Raw genomic sequence first — 15,516 nt, 5'->3', positions numbered from 1 at the left:
TATGTGTTTTTCACCAGATAGGCTGTTTTAGGTTTTCGTTACGTTCATCACGTTCTTTATTTTGTAGTGTTTGCATTGATTCGTGTTTTACGTTTGTTCATTAAAACATGGATCGCAATCTACACGCTGCATTTTGGTCCGATCCTTGTTCTACCTCTTCATCAGAAGAGGAGATAGAAGACGAAAACCGTTACAGAATCACCCAACACCAACGGACCAAGCAGCGTGTCAACAGGCAGGAGCAGCGCGAGGAGAAGCGCAATAAGGATTTCTGGACATGGGAGGAAATCCTCGACGGGAGAGGACCCTGGGCTAAACCAGGGGAGTGTAGCCGCACTAAGGTGCAGCGGGAGAAGAAACAACAGGAACAGCTCAAGGAGGAGTACAGTATGGAGTATACTACTTGGGAGGAGATCGACAGGTGGGCGGTCGACCCAGGGAGAGTGCCGGAGCCCGCCTGGGATTCGCTGGAGCAGTGCGAGGAGGGTTACCGTAGAATGGAGGCGGTGAAAGCAGAGAGGCGCTGGTATGAGAAGGCAGCACGGCGACGCGGATGGAAGCCTGAGAGGCAGCCCCAAAAATTTCTTGGGGGGGGGCTAACAGGGAGTATGGCTATGCCAGGTAGGAGACCTGAGCAGACTCCCTGTGCTTACCGGGGGGCTAGAGAGACCGGACAGGCACCGTGTTATGCAGTGGTGCGCACGGTGTCTCCAGTGCGGGTGCATAGCCCTGTGCGGTATATTCCAGCTCCGCGTGTCTGCCGGGCTAGATTGAGCGTCGAGCCTAATGCCATGAAGCCGGCTCTACGCAGCTGGTCCCCAGTGCGTCTCCTTGGGCCGGCTTACATGGCACCAGCCTTGCGCTCGGTGTCTCCGGTTCGCCTGCATAGCCCAGTGCGGGCTATTCCACCTCGCCGCACTGGCAGGGCGACCGTGAGCATTCAACCAGGTAAGGTTGGGCAGGCTCGGTGCTCAAGAGCTCCAGTGCGCCTGCACGGTCCGGTTTTTCCAGTACCACCTCCACACCCCAGCCCTCCGGTAGCAGCTCCCCGCACCAGGCTTCCTGTGCGTGTCCTTGGCCCAGTACCACCAGTGCCAGTACCACGCATCAGGCCTACAGTGCGCCTCGCCTGTCCAGCGCTGTCGGAGCCCTCCTCCTCTCCAGCGCTGTCGGAGCCCTCCTCCTCTCCAGCGCTGTCGGAGCCCTCCTCCTCTCCAGCGCTGTCGGAGCCCTCCTCCTCTCCAGCGCTGTCGGAGTCTCCCGCCTGTTTAGCGCTGTCAGAGCTTTCCGCCTCTACAGCGCTGCCGGAGTCTCCCGCCTGTTCAGAACTGCCAGTTAGCATAGAGCTGCCAGTTAGCATAGAGCTGCCAGTTAGCTTAGAGCTGCCAGTTAGCAAGGAGCTGCCAGTCTGCAAGGAGCTGCCAGTCTGCAAGGAGCTGCCAGTCTGCATGGAGCTGCCAGTCTGCATAGAGCTGCCAGTCTGCATGGAGCTGCCAGTCTGCAAGGAGCCGCCAGAGCTGCCTGTCTGCAGGATGCCGCCAAAGCTGCCAGTCTGCAAGGAGCCGCCAGAGCTGCCAGTCTGCAAGGAGCCGCCAGAGCTGCCAGTTAGCATGGAGCAGCCAGGGCCGCCAGTCAGCATGGAGCAGCCAGGGCCGCCAGTCAGCATGGAGCAGCCAGGGCCGCCAGTCAGCATGGAGCAGCCAGGGCCGCCAGTCAGCATGGAGCAGCCAGTCAGCATGGAGCAGCCAGTCAGCATGGAGCAGCCAGTCAGCATGGAGCAGCCAGAGCAGCCAGTCAGCATGGAGCAGCCAGAGCTGCCAGTCAGCATGGAGCAGCCAGTCAGCATGGAGCAGCCAGAGCTGCCAGTCAGCATGGAGCAGCCAGTCAGCATGGAGCAGACAGAGCTGCCAGTCGACCAGACTCTTCCAGATCTGCCAGTCGTCCAGACTCTTCCAGATCTGCCAGTCGTCCAGACTCTTCCAGATCTGCCAGTCGTCCAGACTCTTCCAGATCTGCCAGTCGTCCAGACTCTTCCAGATCTGCCAGTCGTCCAGACTCTTCCAGATCTGCCAGTCGACCAGACTCTTCCAGATCTGCCAGTCGACCAGACTCTTCCAGATCTGCCAGTCGTCCAGACTCTTCCAGATCTGCCAGTCGTCCAGACTCTCTCAGATCTGCCAGTCGACCAGATTCTCCTAGATCTGCCAGTCGACCAGATTCTCCTAGATCCGCCAGTCGACCAGATTCTCCCAGATCCGCCAGTCGACCAGATTCTCCCAGATCCGCCAGTCGACCAGATTCTCCCAGATCCGCCAGTCGACCAGATTCTCCCAGATCCGCCAGTCGACCAGATTCTCCCAGATCCGCCAGTCGACCAGATTCTCCCAGATCTGCTAGTCGACCAGGATCTGCTGAAACCGCCAGCCAGCCAGGTTCTGGTAGTTTCTACTACCTGCCTGGGCTTCTTCTCAGTGCTGAGCTTCTTCTCAGTGCTGAGCTTCCTCTCAGTGCTGAGCTACCTATCTGTCCCGAGTTACCTCTGTCCCGAGCTGTCCCTCTGTCCCATGTTATCATTGTGGTGGGTAACCTATTTAGGGACGTTTAGGAGGGGGATTAAAACTGTCATGGAGTGGGGTCCACGTCCAGCGCCAGAGCCGCCACCGCGGACAGATGCCCACCCAGACCCTCCCCTATAGGTTCAGGTTTTGCGGCCGGAGTCCGCACCTTGGGGGGGGGGTACTGTCACGCCCTGACCATAGTTTACTTTGTATTTTCTATGTTTTGATTGGTCAGGGTGTGATCTGAGTGGGTATTCTATGTTTCATGTCTTGTTTGTCTATTTCTATGTTCAGCCTGATATGGTTCTCAGTCAGAGGCAGGTGTTCGTCATTGTCTCTGATTGGGAACCATATTTAGGTAGCCTGGGTTTCACTGTGTGTTTGTGGGTGATTGTTCCTGTCTATGTGTTTTTCACCAGATAGGCTGTTTTAGGTTTTCGTTACGTTCATCACGTTCTTTATTTTGTAGTGTTTGCATTGATTCGTGTTTTACGTTTGTTCATTAAAACATGGATCGCAATCTACACGCTGCATTTTGGTCCGATCCTTGTTCTACCTCTTCATCAGAAGAGGAGATAGAAGACGAAAACCGTTACAGCTATCCAAGGACTCAGACATTGTCCCTTGTTCCTGGGCCTGTGCAGCTGACGCTAGGGGATTTTCTGGGTAATGAGTGTGTGTCTGAAAAGTCCTCAGTCATCTGTTTCCCAGCAGGCAGCAGGTTGATGGATGACACCAGAGACGCTACACACACCGAGCGACCTTGTCGCCGCAGACTCAAGGTTGCCATCTTGTCACCTATTGTGTCTGGATTGGACAGGATAGTATAGGGCTGCGTCTGTTTAGGTAAACAGAACTAGATAGATACAGGCAGGATTTCCTGCTTGATCAATAAACAAATGTAGCACACTATTCAATGAGAGATTCTCCCCTATAGGCTTTGCTATGGCTTCTGTTTTCTGTATTTCTACACTTACCCTACTCTGACTCTTTTTTTTCTCTCTGCCCCCCTTCTTTTAGTAAGAGTTTTGTCTTAGATGAATTAGCTTTGGGGGTAAACAGCCAGATCCTCCATAGAGAAGACACTGTAAGAGCTGAGAGGTGTAGTGTGTCTGAGTGTGTCTGCAGTGTACTAAGCAGTATGTTTATGGTGTGGTGGTGTAGACCCACAGCATTGGGACACGCTTGGTTTAGCGGCTGCTGCTCTGAAGCCACAATACATAGGCACTTTAATTAATGTCTGACCCTTAACCCACATTCCTCCTCCTCCTCTCATCCCTCCTCCCCTTATCCCGCCTTCTCTCATCCCTCCTTTTCTGTGGTCGTAATGAGGAGAGGAGAACTCCCAAGCTGGCCATAATTAGCCAGTGAGCCAAACAACAGAGATAACAGAGATTGCCTAATAATTTATCTGTTTTGGCAAAGGCCTTGCTGCCTGGTGGTGTTTTAATCAACTGTCTGTCTGAGAGGGTGGAGACTAGAGGCCAGCCAAGCATACAAGGCTATTCCTTATCTCCCACACACAAGGCAAGTGTAGGCAAATTATCCATTCACAATAACGAACAGGAGAAGCCCAGGATACCCAGGACTGGAGTGGAATTTTGAAGTTTCCTGTTCCCCTCTTGGGGAGAGTTAAATTCAGTCTAGAGGGACATTCTCTAAGAGACAATGCTGAAGCTCTGTATCATGAGAAAAGCAAATCAGAGGTCAAGAAAAGACAGCCCTGCTGGTGGGAAAAGTCAATCTCAGGTCGTCAAGCTTATATTGTAGCATCAGGAGATGTGGCATGCTACCGGGGTAACCATGACACTGTGGCTACATGGTGCCGCCCATGCCTGTGGCAGCCAGTGATCCTCTCTTCCCCTCATTTTGTTTCTCTGCTTTTTCCCAGAGTGTGCTGCTGTGGGTCTCCAAGGGATTTGTTACGTGACACTGTGAATGTTGTCATAAATATAAAGCAAAAAAAGATTTACTGGGCCTGATAGAAGGTTGGGCCGGATTTTTGTTTGATTCTTGGCACCCGTGTGTGTTGATCAACAAAGCAGTCTAGGTGAACTTCAGCGCTGAAAGACTGCATGTAACATTGGACTGATTCCCCAGTCCCTCACCTCCTTAAGCTAGCAGATGGTCTTGGTGAAGGGCAAACTACTTGTCATGTTTTTGTTCTTGCATGGATAGGAGAATGATATTTCACTATCTGAGTGTAAGCTAAAGGCCCTTTCCCTGTCTCCTCTGACCTTGGAGAGAGAGAGAGAGAGAGAGAGAGAGAGAGAGAGAGAGAGAGAGAGAGAGAGAGAGAGAGAGAGAGAGAGAGAGAGAGAGAGAGAGAGAGAGAGAGAGAGAGAGAGAGAGAGAGAGAAACTGACCTCTAGTTGTTGTTTTTTCAACAGTAGTCACATGTCTGTAATGGTGAGAAACTAACTGGTGTCTGGGAGCTGACCAAGAGAATTAGAGCATGATGTACCACGCCACAGTCTCATGATGTCCACCTGACTGACCCATCAACTCCATTACCCATCAACCCCTAGTGCTCCCTGTCTCAGGTTATTACACAAAGTACCATTCTGGGGTTTTCTAAACGGAGTGTCTAGTCAGTTGTTGCATTTGAATTATCCATTGTTCGGAACCCCATATGTTATATCATGTATTGCTGCTATAGATGCACATTTCCTTTTTGCAATTTTGTCTAGCTATCCATAATATTATCATGCCATGGTCAGGAAGGTATCATGCAACGGCTAGTAGTGGCAACCGGTGGCAACCAGTCTGTGTTGTCGCAGCAAACCGTTTTTCCTGTGGTGGGAAAAGAAGGGCAACAGGCAGACAATGTTTTTAGCAGAGGAGCTGTACTACATTCCTCACAGTAGGAGGTGCGACTGAGGCACCCGTACACTAAATCACACCTGTGCTGAGAAGGATGGAAGGGTGTGTGTGTTGGTGGGTGGAGGGTATAAAACGGCAGCAGTTTTACGGGCGCTGCTCTGTGCATATTTGTAAACAACAGCTGGTGCACGAAATCATAGGAAGTCTCTAGGTTTTGCTCGCCTGAAGTAGAGTATCTTATGATAAACTGCAGACTACACTATTTGCCAAGAGAGTTTTCATACTTTTTGTGTCTGTTTATTTACCACCACAGACGGATGCTGGCACTAAGACTGCACTCAGTCATCTGTATAAGGAAATAGGCAAACAGGAAACCGCTCACCCAGAGGTGGCGCTCCTAGTGGCCAGAGACTTTAATGCACGGAAACTTAAATCAGTTCTACCAAATTTCTATCAACATGTTAAATGTGCAACCAGAGGGGAAACAATTCTAGATGACCTGTACTCCACACACATAGACGCGTACAAAGCTCTCCCTCGCCCTCCATTTGGTAAATCTGACCACAATTCTATCCTCCTGATTCCTGCTTAAAATCAAAAATTAAAGCAGGAAGCACCAGTAACTCGGTATATAAAAAAGTGGTCAGATGAAGCAGATGCTAAACTACAGGACTGTTTTGCTAGCACAGACTGGAACATGTTCCTGGATTCTTCCCCTGGCACTGAGGAGTATACCACATCAGTCACTGGCTTTATCAATAAGTGCACCGAGGATGTCATCCCCACAGTGACATTACATACCCCAACCAGAAATCATGGATTACAGGCAACATTCGCACTGAGCTAAAGGGTAGAGCTGCCACTTTCAAGGTGCGGGACTCTAACCCAGAAGCTTATAAAAAATCCTGCTATGCCCTCCAACAAACCATCAAACAGGCACAGCGACAATACAGGGCTAAGATTGAATCGTACTACACCGACTCCGACGTTTGTCTTATGTGGCAGGGCTTGCAAACTATTACAGACTACAAGGGAAGCACAGCCACGAGCTGCCCAGTGACATGAGCCTACCAGACGAGCTAAATCAGAGGGAGTTACCTCAATCACCCCGACTGACCGGTGCCTGTATGTAGTCTCGCTACTGTTATAGCCTCGCTACTGTTATAGCCTCGCTACTGTTATAGTCTCGCTACCGTTATAGTCTCGCTACCGTTGTAGTCTCGCTACTGTTATAGCCTCGCTACTGTTATAGCCTCGCTACTGTTATAGCCTCGCTACTGTTGTAGCCTCGCTACTGTTGTAGTCTCGCTACTGTTGTAGTCTCGCTACTGTTATAGTCTCGCTACTGTTGTAGTCTCGCTACTGTTGTAGCCTCGCTACTGTTATAGCCTCGCTACTGTTATAGCCTCGCTACTGTTATAGTCTCGCTACTATTATAGCCTCGCTACTGTTATAGCCTCGCTACTGTTGTAGTCTCGCTACTGTTGTAGCCTCGCTACTGTTATAGCCTCGCTACTGTTATAGCCTCGCTACTGTTGTAGTCTCGCTACTGTTATAGTCTCGCTACTGTTATAGTCTCGCTACTGTTATAGCCTCGCTACTGTTATAGCCTGGCTACTGTTATAGCCTCGCTACTGTTGTAGCCTCGCTACTGTTGTAGTCTCGCTGCTGTTGTAGTCTCGCTACTGTTGTAGCCTCGCTACCGTTATAGTCTCGCTACCGTTATAGTCTCGCTACTGTTATAGCCCCGCTACTGTTATAGTCTCGCTACTGTTATAGTCTCGCTACTGTTATAGTCTCGCTACTGTTATAGTCTCGCTACTGTTATAGCCTCGCTACTGTTATAGCCTCGCTACTGTTATAGCCTCGCTACTGTTGTAGTCTCGCTACTGTTATAGTCTCGCTACTGTTGTAGCCTCGCTACTGTTGTAGTCTCGCTACTGTTGTAGTCTCGCTACTGTTATAGCCTCGCTACTGTTATAGGCTCGCTGCTGTTATAGCCTCGCTACTGTTATAGTCTCGCTACTGTATATAGCCTCGCTACTGTATATAGCCTCGCTACTGTTATAGTCTCGCTACTGTTATAGCCTCGCTACTGTTATTTTTCTCTATCTTTTTTACTGTTGTTTTTATTTCTTTACTCTTGTTCACCTAATCTCTTGTTCACCTAATATCCTTTTTTTTAACCTCAAATTTGCGCTGTTGGTTAGAGCTTGTAAGTAAGCATTTCCCTGTAAGGTCTACTACACCTGTTGTGTTCGGAGCGCTTGACAAATAAACTTTTGTAGCCTCGCTTCTGTTGTAGTCTCGCTACTGTTGTAGTCTCGCTACTGTTATAGCCTCGCTACCGTTATAGTCTCGCTACCGTTATAGTCTCGCTACCGTTATAGCCTCGCTACCGTTATAGCCTCGCTACCGTTATAGCCTCGCTACTGTTGTAGCCTCGCTACTGTTATAGCCTCGCTACTGTTATAGTCTCGCTACTGTTATAGTCTCGCTACTGTTATAGTCTCGCTACTGTTATAGTCTCGCTACTGTTATAGTCTTGCTACTGTTATAGTCTCGCTACTGTTATAGCCTCGCTACTGTTGTAGTCTCGCTACTGTTGTAGTCTCGCTACTGTTATAGTCTCGCTACTGTTATAGTCTCGCTACTGTTATAGCCTCGCTACTGTTATAGCCTCGCTACTGTTATAGCCTCGCTACTGTTATAGTCTCGCTACTGTTATAGTCTCGCTGCTGTTATAGCCTCACTACTGTTATAGCCTCGCTACTGTTATAGGCTCGCTACTGTATATAGCCTCGCTACTGTTATAGTCTCGCTACTGTATATAGCCTCGCTACTGTATATAGCCTCGCTACTGTTATAGTCTCGCTACTGTTATAGCCTCGCTACTGTTATTTTTCTCTATCTTTTTTACTGTTGTTTTTATTTCTTTACTATTGTTCACCTAATCTCTTGTTCACCTAATATCCTTTTTTTTAACCTCAAATTTGCGCTGTTGGTTAGAGCCTGTAAGTAAGCATTTCCCTGTAAGGTCTACTACACCTGTTGTGTTCGGAGCACTTGACAAATAAACTTTGATTTGATTTGATCAATGAGGGTAGGGGCCTTTTCAATTAGCTCCTTTTTCATTTTGTGCTAATTTCAGCAACAACAAATAAACAAACAATGGCAACAATAGGAGAAATGTCTGTTGGTTTAGTGAATAGTGTCTGACTAGGAACGGTTGTGTGTTTTGATAACAGAGCACCTAAAGTGAAGAAACTGCTGATCTGATCCTGACTCTCAATGGCCCCTGGCCTCAGGAATGTGACAGGAAAGGAAAGGGGGAGAGAAGAGGGAGTCAGGAAATACTTTTGTCTTCCGTAGCCATTTGAAATAGACTGCCTTTTTTAGTCATCCTGTGAGGCTTGGTTTGCTGGAAATATTCTCTTACACTCTCTAACAGTGTGACACTATTCATAGAAGATGGCCCAGTTTATCTTTCTATTTGATCAAGGGCAATTTTGAAACAAACATATATTTGTCTTGCTCTACAAATAGTAAATAACATCATGTGTGTAGGTAAATGGAGCCTTGATCGAATCAAGACAGACTGAAAAGAATTTGGCCCTCAGGGGACTAATAATGTAGAATTGAATTGAAGTTAACAATTGAATTCACCCATAATCAGGTTATCTGCCATGCTACAGTAGTGCTCCACTATTGAGGTGATGGGTGTGCGTTTTGTACCTATAATCCACTGTATCTCAAATGAATTGTTTATATGATTATCAATGTTAAAGCAGTCTAGGGTTAGTGCTACTGCTGTAACGACAATGGTCTAGGTTTAGGGACTTAATATAGGGCAGGGGCATAAACAACATGCCCCCCCTTCAGCTCTGAAGAAACCACTACAATATCATGAGTACTGCACCCCCCAACCCTCAGACCCCTCCTATATCCAATGGTGCACTCCTTCTTGGGTTGACCAGTTTGATACAGGTTCATCATCAGCAACCATTTATGGGGTCTTCAAGGGGGATCTCTATACTCTAACTTCCCATCTAGCTGTTCTCACTATCAGGGCCGGAAGGCTTCTAAATGGACGTCTTGATTTCCTCATACAGCACATGGGCCATAAATACATTAAGCCAGGGTGAATATCCTACTGTACACGATACGGACATATGGGATCGTTTATTTTAACAGGCTGTATTCATTGAGATTATGAAGAAGCAGTTGCACCAGTAACAGGCTGTTGTAGGACCATGAAGCATCTACGGAGCATCACAGCTGTTATGCAGTGTTTTCCATTAATGACTGACCATGTACAGTATACTGTGGCTTGCATCAAGGCATCAATAGGACACAGTGTATGTTTTCATGTGGAGTGTTTGTCTTGGGTTGTGTCCATGAGTACTCTAGGGTGCGTGTGTGTGTGTGTGTGTGTGTGTGTGTGTGTGTGTGTGTGTGTGTGTGTGTGTGTGTGTGTGTGTGCGTTCATTCGTGTATGTGTGTTGTGTTTATGAGGGGCCCTCAGAGTTTTGCCGGGGGTGAGCATGAGGGGTGTTATGGGTGTGAGGGGAGCTGGTTTGAAATGGATCTGGCTTCCTGCATGTAATAACACTGGAGTTGGATGGCATCCAAGGGGGTTTGAGATATGCAGGCCCTTCCAAAGGAGACCCCCCAGCTAGCTTTGAACACAAGAATACACACACACACACACACACACACACACACACACACACACACACACACACACACACACACACACACACACACACACACACACACACACACACACACACACACACACACACACACTGTTTGTATTAACTCTGTCTCTCTGTCTCTCTCTCTCAGGAGGCCTTTGTTGAGCTCTATGACAGACAGAGGGACTCGGTGTTCTGTTCGTGGCCGTCCATCAAGACCGTCTTCGGCCTGGCTGCACTGGGGGCCGCAAGCCTTACAATCGGAGCATACCTTACACAGAAGTGAAGGAGTTCTCCTTTTCTCTCCCTCTCTTTTTGTCCTCCCTCCCTCTTGCTACTTTCTCTTTTCAAAGGCAGCTCTGCCCCCTCCGAGACGATCCCGAAACCCCAACCTGCATGTCTTCAAAGCCTCTCTCTCTCTCTCTCTTTCTCTCCCTGTTCTCTAAAAAACTCCCTCTTTCTTAACCCTCACTTCATAAAACAAAGGCCCAAATCAAACAACAGCAGGAAACAGAGTCACTGCCCAGACAGAAGAAAACATGTCATGAAACAGAGTCACTGCCCAGACAGAAGAAAACATGTCATGAAACAGTCACTGCCCACAGAGAAGAAAACATGTCATGAAACAGAGTCACTGCCCACACAGAAGAAAACATGTCATGAAACAGTCACTGCCCACAGAGAAGAAAACATGTAATGAAACAGAGTCACTGCCCACACAGAAGAAAACATGTAATGAAACAGTCACTGCCCACAGAGAAGAAAACATGTAATGAAACAGTCACTGCCCACAGAGAAGAAAACATGTCATGAAACAGTCACTGCCCACAGAGAAGAAAACATGTAATGAAACAGAGTCACTGCCCACAGAGAAGAAAACATGTCATGAAACAGTCACTGCCCACAGAGAAGAAAACATGTCATGAAACAGTCACTGCCCACACAGAAGAAAACATGTCATGAAACAGTCACTGCTCACAGAGAAGAAAACATATAATGAAACAGAGTCACTGCCCACAGAGAAGAAAACATATAATGAAACAGAGTCACTGCCCACAGAGAAGAAAACATGTAATGAAACAGTCACTGCCCACACAGAAGAAAACATGTCATGAAACAGTCACTGCCCACACAGAAGAAAACATGTAATGAAACAGAGTCACTGCCCACAGAGAAGAAAACATGTAATGAAACAGTCACTGCCCACACAGAAGAAAACATGTCATGAAACAGTCATTGCCCACAGAGAAGAAAACATGTAATGAAACAGAGTCACTGCCCAGACAGAAGAAAACATGTCATGAAACAGTCACTGCCCACAGAGAAGAAAACATGTCATGAAACAGAGTCACTGCCCACACAGAAGAAAACATGTAATGAAACAGTCACTGCCCACAGAGAAGAAAACATGTAATGAAACAGTCACTGCCCACAGAGAAGAAAACATGTAATGAAACAGTCACTGCCCACAGAGAAGAAAACATGTCATGAAACAGAGTCACTGCCCACAGAGAAGAAAACATGTCATGAAACAGTCACTGCCCACAGAGAAGAAAACATGTCATGAAACAGTCACTGCCCACACAGAAGAAAACATGTAATGAAAGAGTCACTGCCCACACAGAAGAAAACATGTAATGAAACAGAGTCACTGCCCACAGAGAAGAAAACATGTAATGAAACAGAGTCACTGCCCACAGAGAAGAAAACATGTCATGAAACAGAATCACTGCCCACAGAGAAGAAAACATGTCATGAAACAGTCACTGCCCACAGAGAAGAAAACATGTAATGAAACAGAGTCACTGCCCACAGAGAAGAAAACATGTAATGAAACAGTCACTGCCCACAGAGAAGAAAACATGTAATGAAGCAGAGTCACTGCCCACAGAAAAGAAAACATGTAATGAAACAGTCACTGCCCACAGAGAAGAAAACATGTAATGAAACAGAATCACTGCCCACAGAGAAGAAAACATGTAATGAAACAGTCACTGCCCACAGAGAAGAAAACATGTCATGAAACAGTCACTGCCCACAGAGAAGAAAACATGTAATGAAACAGAGTCACTGCCCAGACAGAAGAAAACATGTCATGAAACAGTCACTGCCCACAGAGAAGAAAACATGTCATGAAACAGAGTCACTGCCCACACAGAAGAAAACATGTAATGAAACAGTCACTGCCCACAGAGAAGAAAACATGTCATGAAACAGAGTCACTGCCCACAGAGAAGAAAACATGTCATGAAACAGTCACTGCCCACAGAGAAGAAAACATGTAATGAAAGAGTCACTGCCCACACAGAAGAAAACATGTAATGAAACAGAGTCACTGCCCACAGAGAAGAAAACATGTAATGAAACAGAGTCACTGCCCACAGAGAAGAAAACATGTCATGAAACAGAATCACTGCCCACAGAGAAGAAAACATGTCATGAAACAGTCACTGCCCACAGAGAAGAAAACATGTAATGAAACAGAGTCACTGCCCACAGAGAAGAAAACATGTAATGAAACAGTCACTGCCCACAGAGAAGAAAACATGTAATGAAACAGAGTCACTGCCCACACAGAAGAAAACATGTAATGAAACAGAGTCACTGCCCACAGAGAAGAAAACATGTAATGAAACAGAGTCACTGCCCACAGAGAAGAAAACATGTCATGAAACAGAATCACTGCCCACAGAGAAGAAAACATGTCATGAAACAGTCACTGCCCACAGAGAAGAAAACATGTAATGAAACAGAGTCACTGCCCACAGAGAAGAAAACATGTAATGAAACAGTCACTGCCCACAGAGAAGAAAACATGTAATGAAGCAGAGTCACTGCCCACAGAGAAGAAAACATGTAATGAAACAGTCACTGCCCACAGAGAAGAAAACATGTAATGAAACAGAGTCACTGCCCACAGAGAAGAAAACATGTAATGAAACAGTCACTGCCCACAGAGAAGAAAACATGTCATGAAACAGTCACTGCTCACAGAGAAGAAAACATGTAATGAAACAGAATCACTGCCCACAGAGAAGAAAACATGTAATGAAAGCCGTGCCGTTTAACTGTAATCACAGAATGTTTGGAGAGACAACTGAGGGCTTGACAAGAGAGGAGAGGAGGGGCGGGTTGGCATGTGTCCTTTTTGTTCGGCCTGCTTCAGTACTAGTTGTAGCATGAAACCTTTGTGTGCTCGTGTAGATTTGTGTAGCATGTGTCGGTGTGGCAAAAGAAAGCAGATATTGCACCTGAGGCCTCCCTTGAAGGATTTACTAATAGGAGTGCAAGGACATTGATGATTCAACCGCTTGCACCAAGGTGATGGCCCCGACACCGGTTGTTAGGGCGAGGAGCTCTTTTTGAACTGTGTGCCCCCTTCAACCCACCTTCAAAGGACTTCCTCCACACAAGAGCAGCTCTGAATGTATAATGGAAGGAGTTCGCCACTAACCAGAACGGTGTGTCTGTCCACCCACCGCTTCTACAGTGCAATATACCAGGAGCATCACTCAACTCTGAACACACAGCATCGTTATAAATACATGTATAGATACAAGGTCTCATCAGAACGCCATCTAGGTGCCACAGATGCAGCTTGCTCTGCAGAGATCTGAGAGAGAGCTGTTGGACTGTGCAGTGGAGCCTCTTTCTTTGCATTTGACCCATATGAAATGTAATAAGAGATGATAGAGGGAGGCATTGTAGAGAGGATAGAGGGAGGCATTGTAGAGAGGATAGAGGGAGGCATTGTAGAGAGGATAGAGGGAGGCATTGTAGAGAGGATAGAGGGAGGCATTGTAGAGAGGATAGAGGGAGGCATTGTAGAGAGGATAGAGGGAGGCATTGTAGAGAGGATAGAGGGAGGCATTGTAGAGAGGATAGAGGGAGGCATTGTAGAGAGGATAGAGGGAGGCATTGTAGAGAGGATAGAGGGAGGCATTGTAGAGAGGATAGAGGGAGGCATTGTAGAGAGGATAGAGGGAGGCATTGTAGAGAGGATAGAGGGAGGCATTGTAGAGAGGATAGAGGGAGGCATTGTAGAGAGGATAGAGGGAGGCATTGTAAAGAGGATTGAGGGAGGCATTGTAGAGAGGATAGAGGGAGGCATTGAAGAGAGGATAGAGGGAGGCATTGAAGAGAGGATAGAGGGAGGCATTGTAGAGAGGATAGAGGGAGGCGTTGTAGAGAGGATAGAGGGAGGCATTGTAGAGAGGATAGAGGGAGGCATTGTAGAGAGGATAGAGGGAGGCATTGTAAAAAGGATTGAGGGAGGCATTGTAGAGAGGATAGAGGGAGGCATTGTAGAGGATAGAGGGAGGCATTGTAGAGGATATAGGGAGGCATTGAAGGATAAGTGATAAGTGATAAGCAGGTTAGCTAGAGCTTTTGGCAGCCCAAACCCCTGTTTTATCAATCCAATCAATCAATCAAATGTATTTATAAAGCCCTTTTTACATCAGCCGATGTCACAAAGTGCTCTACAGAAACTCAGCCTAAAACCCCAAACAGCAAGCAATGCAGATGTAGAAGCACAGTGGCTAGGAAAACCTAGCCTAGGAAACCTAGGAAGAAACCTAGAGAGAAACCAGGCTATGAGTGGTGGCCAGTCCTCTTCTGGCTGAACCAGGTGGAGATAACAACACATGGCCAAGATGTTCAAATGTTCATAGATGACCCGCATGGTCAGATAATAATAATAATCAGATGTTACTGACAGAAAGTGAAAAAATATTATCCCACCTAGCTGGGTTTCTGGCTTAGTTGAGATCAGAGAGGGATAGAGGGAGAGAGGTAAATAGAGAGAAAGAAAGAGAACGTGTGAGAAATAAAAAAGAGGGCGCAAGAGAAGAGAGAAAGTCAATGTGGGGACAGAGAAAGAGAACAAGGAGTTTTAGGAACATACAATGCTTGGGGACAAACATAAGAGGGACAGTGAGCCTCCCTCTCCAGAAGCTAGACACTCTCAGTCTCATCTGCAGGAAGAACGGACTCTCCCAGAAAGGCATGGATCAGTTTGGCCTCACGTCACTCACTCACTGTGTCAGCATTTTGGATGTCTCTGACTGCCTCTCGTTATAGTACTCTTTATCTTTCTCTCTATCTCTATTGGTTTCTCTCTCCCCCTCTTGCCTGTACAGTATGTCTGACCAGAACTCATGGCCTCACCCAAGCCAAGCCACTGCTGTAAGGGGACTGAACCAAACCGCCAATTCTCCTAGAACATGTGTCCTCCAGCTGCTACTGTTGCTGGGCTCTTAGCTAGGGGACAAAGAGGCCCTCCCCACAGGCCACGTTGATGGTTGATTCCACATTTAGGACGACCATGTTGGAGGCAAGAAGAATCCCTGTTGGACTCTGTACTGTGTTGGAGTGAAGTAGTGTCCATTGTATTCCCAGTAAACTGAGATATTTGAGCACCCTTTGCGAGGTTGGCA

At 47.2% G+C, this 15,516-nt stretch overlaps 1 protein-coding gene across 2 annotated transcripts in view; it reads left to right on the top strand.

Moving 5' to 3' along the window:
- Positions 1 to 12,475, top strand: part of LOC139376126 (apoptosis regulator Bcl-2-like) — a 53,522-nt gene extending 41,047 nt beyond the window's left edge. The window contains exon 2 of one of the 2 annotated variants that reach the window (XM_071118337.1): positions 10,230 to 12,475. In XM_071118337.1, coding sequence (XP_070974438.1) covers positions 10,230 to 10,364 — 135 coding nt within the window. In that variant the 3' untranslated portion in view covers positions 10,365 to 12,475. The remainder of the gene's footprint in view (positions 1 to 10,229) is intronic. The other variant, XM_071118338.1, reaches the window with a different exon arrangement.
- The last annotated feature ends 3,041 nt before the right edge of the window (positions 12,476 to 15,516 follow it).

The sequence above is a fragment of the Oncorhynchus clarkii genome, chromosome 20 (assembly GCF_045791955.1).
Source record: "Oncorhynchus clarkii lewisi isolate Uvic-CL-2024 chromosome 20, UVic_Ocla_1.0, whole genome shotgun sequence".
Classification (NCBI taxonomy): Eukaryota; Metazoa; Chordata; class Actinopteri; order Salmoniformes; family Salmonidae; genus Oncorhynchus; species Oncorhynchus clarkii.
Note: the sequence above shows the minus strand (reverse complement) of the source record. Positions and strands in the feature narration are given on the sequence as shown.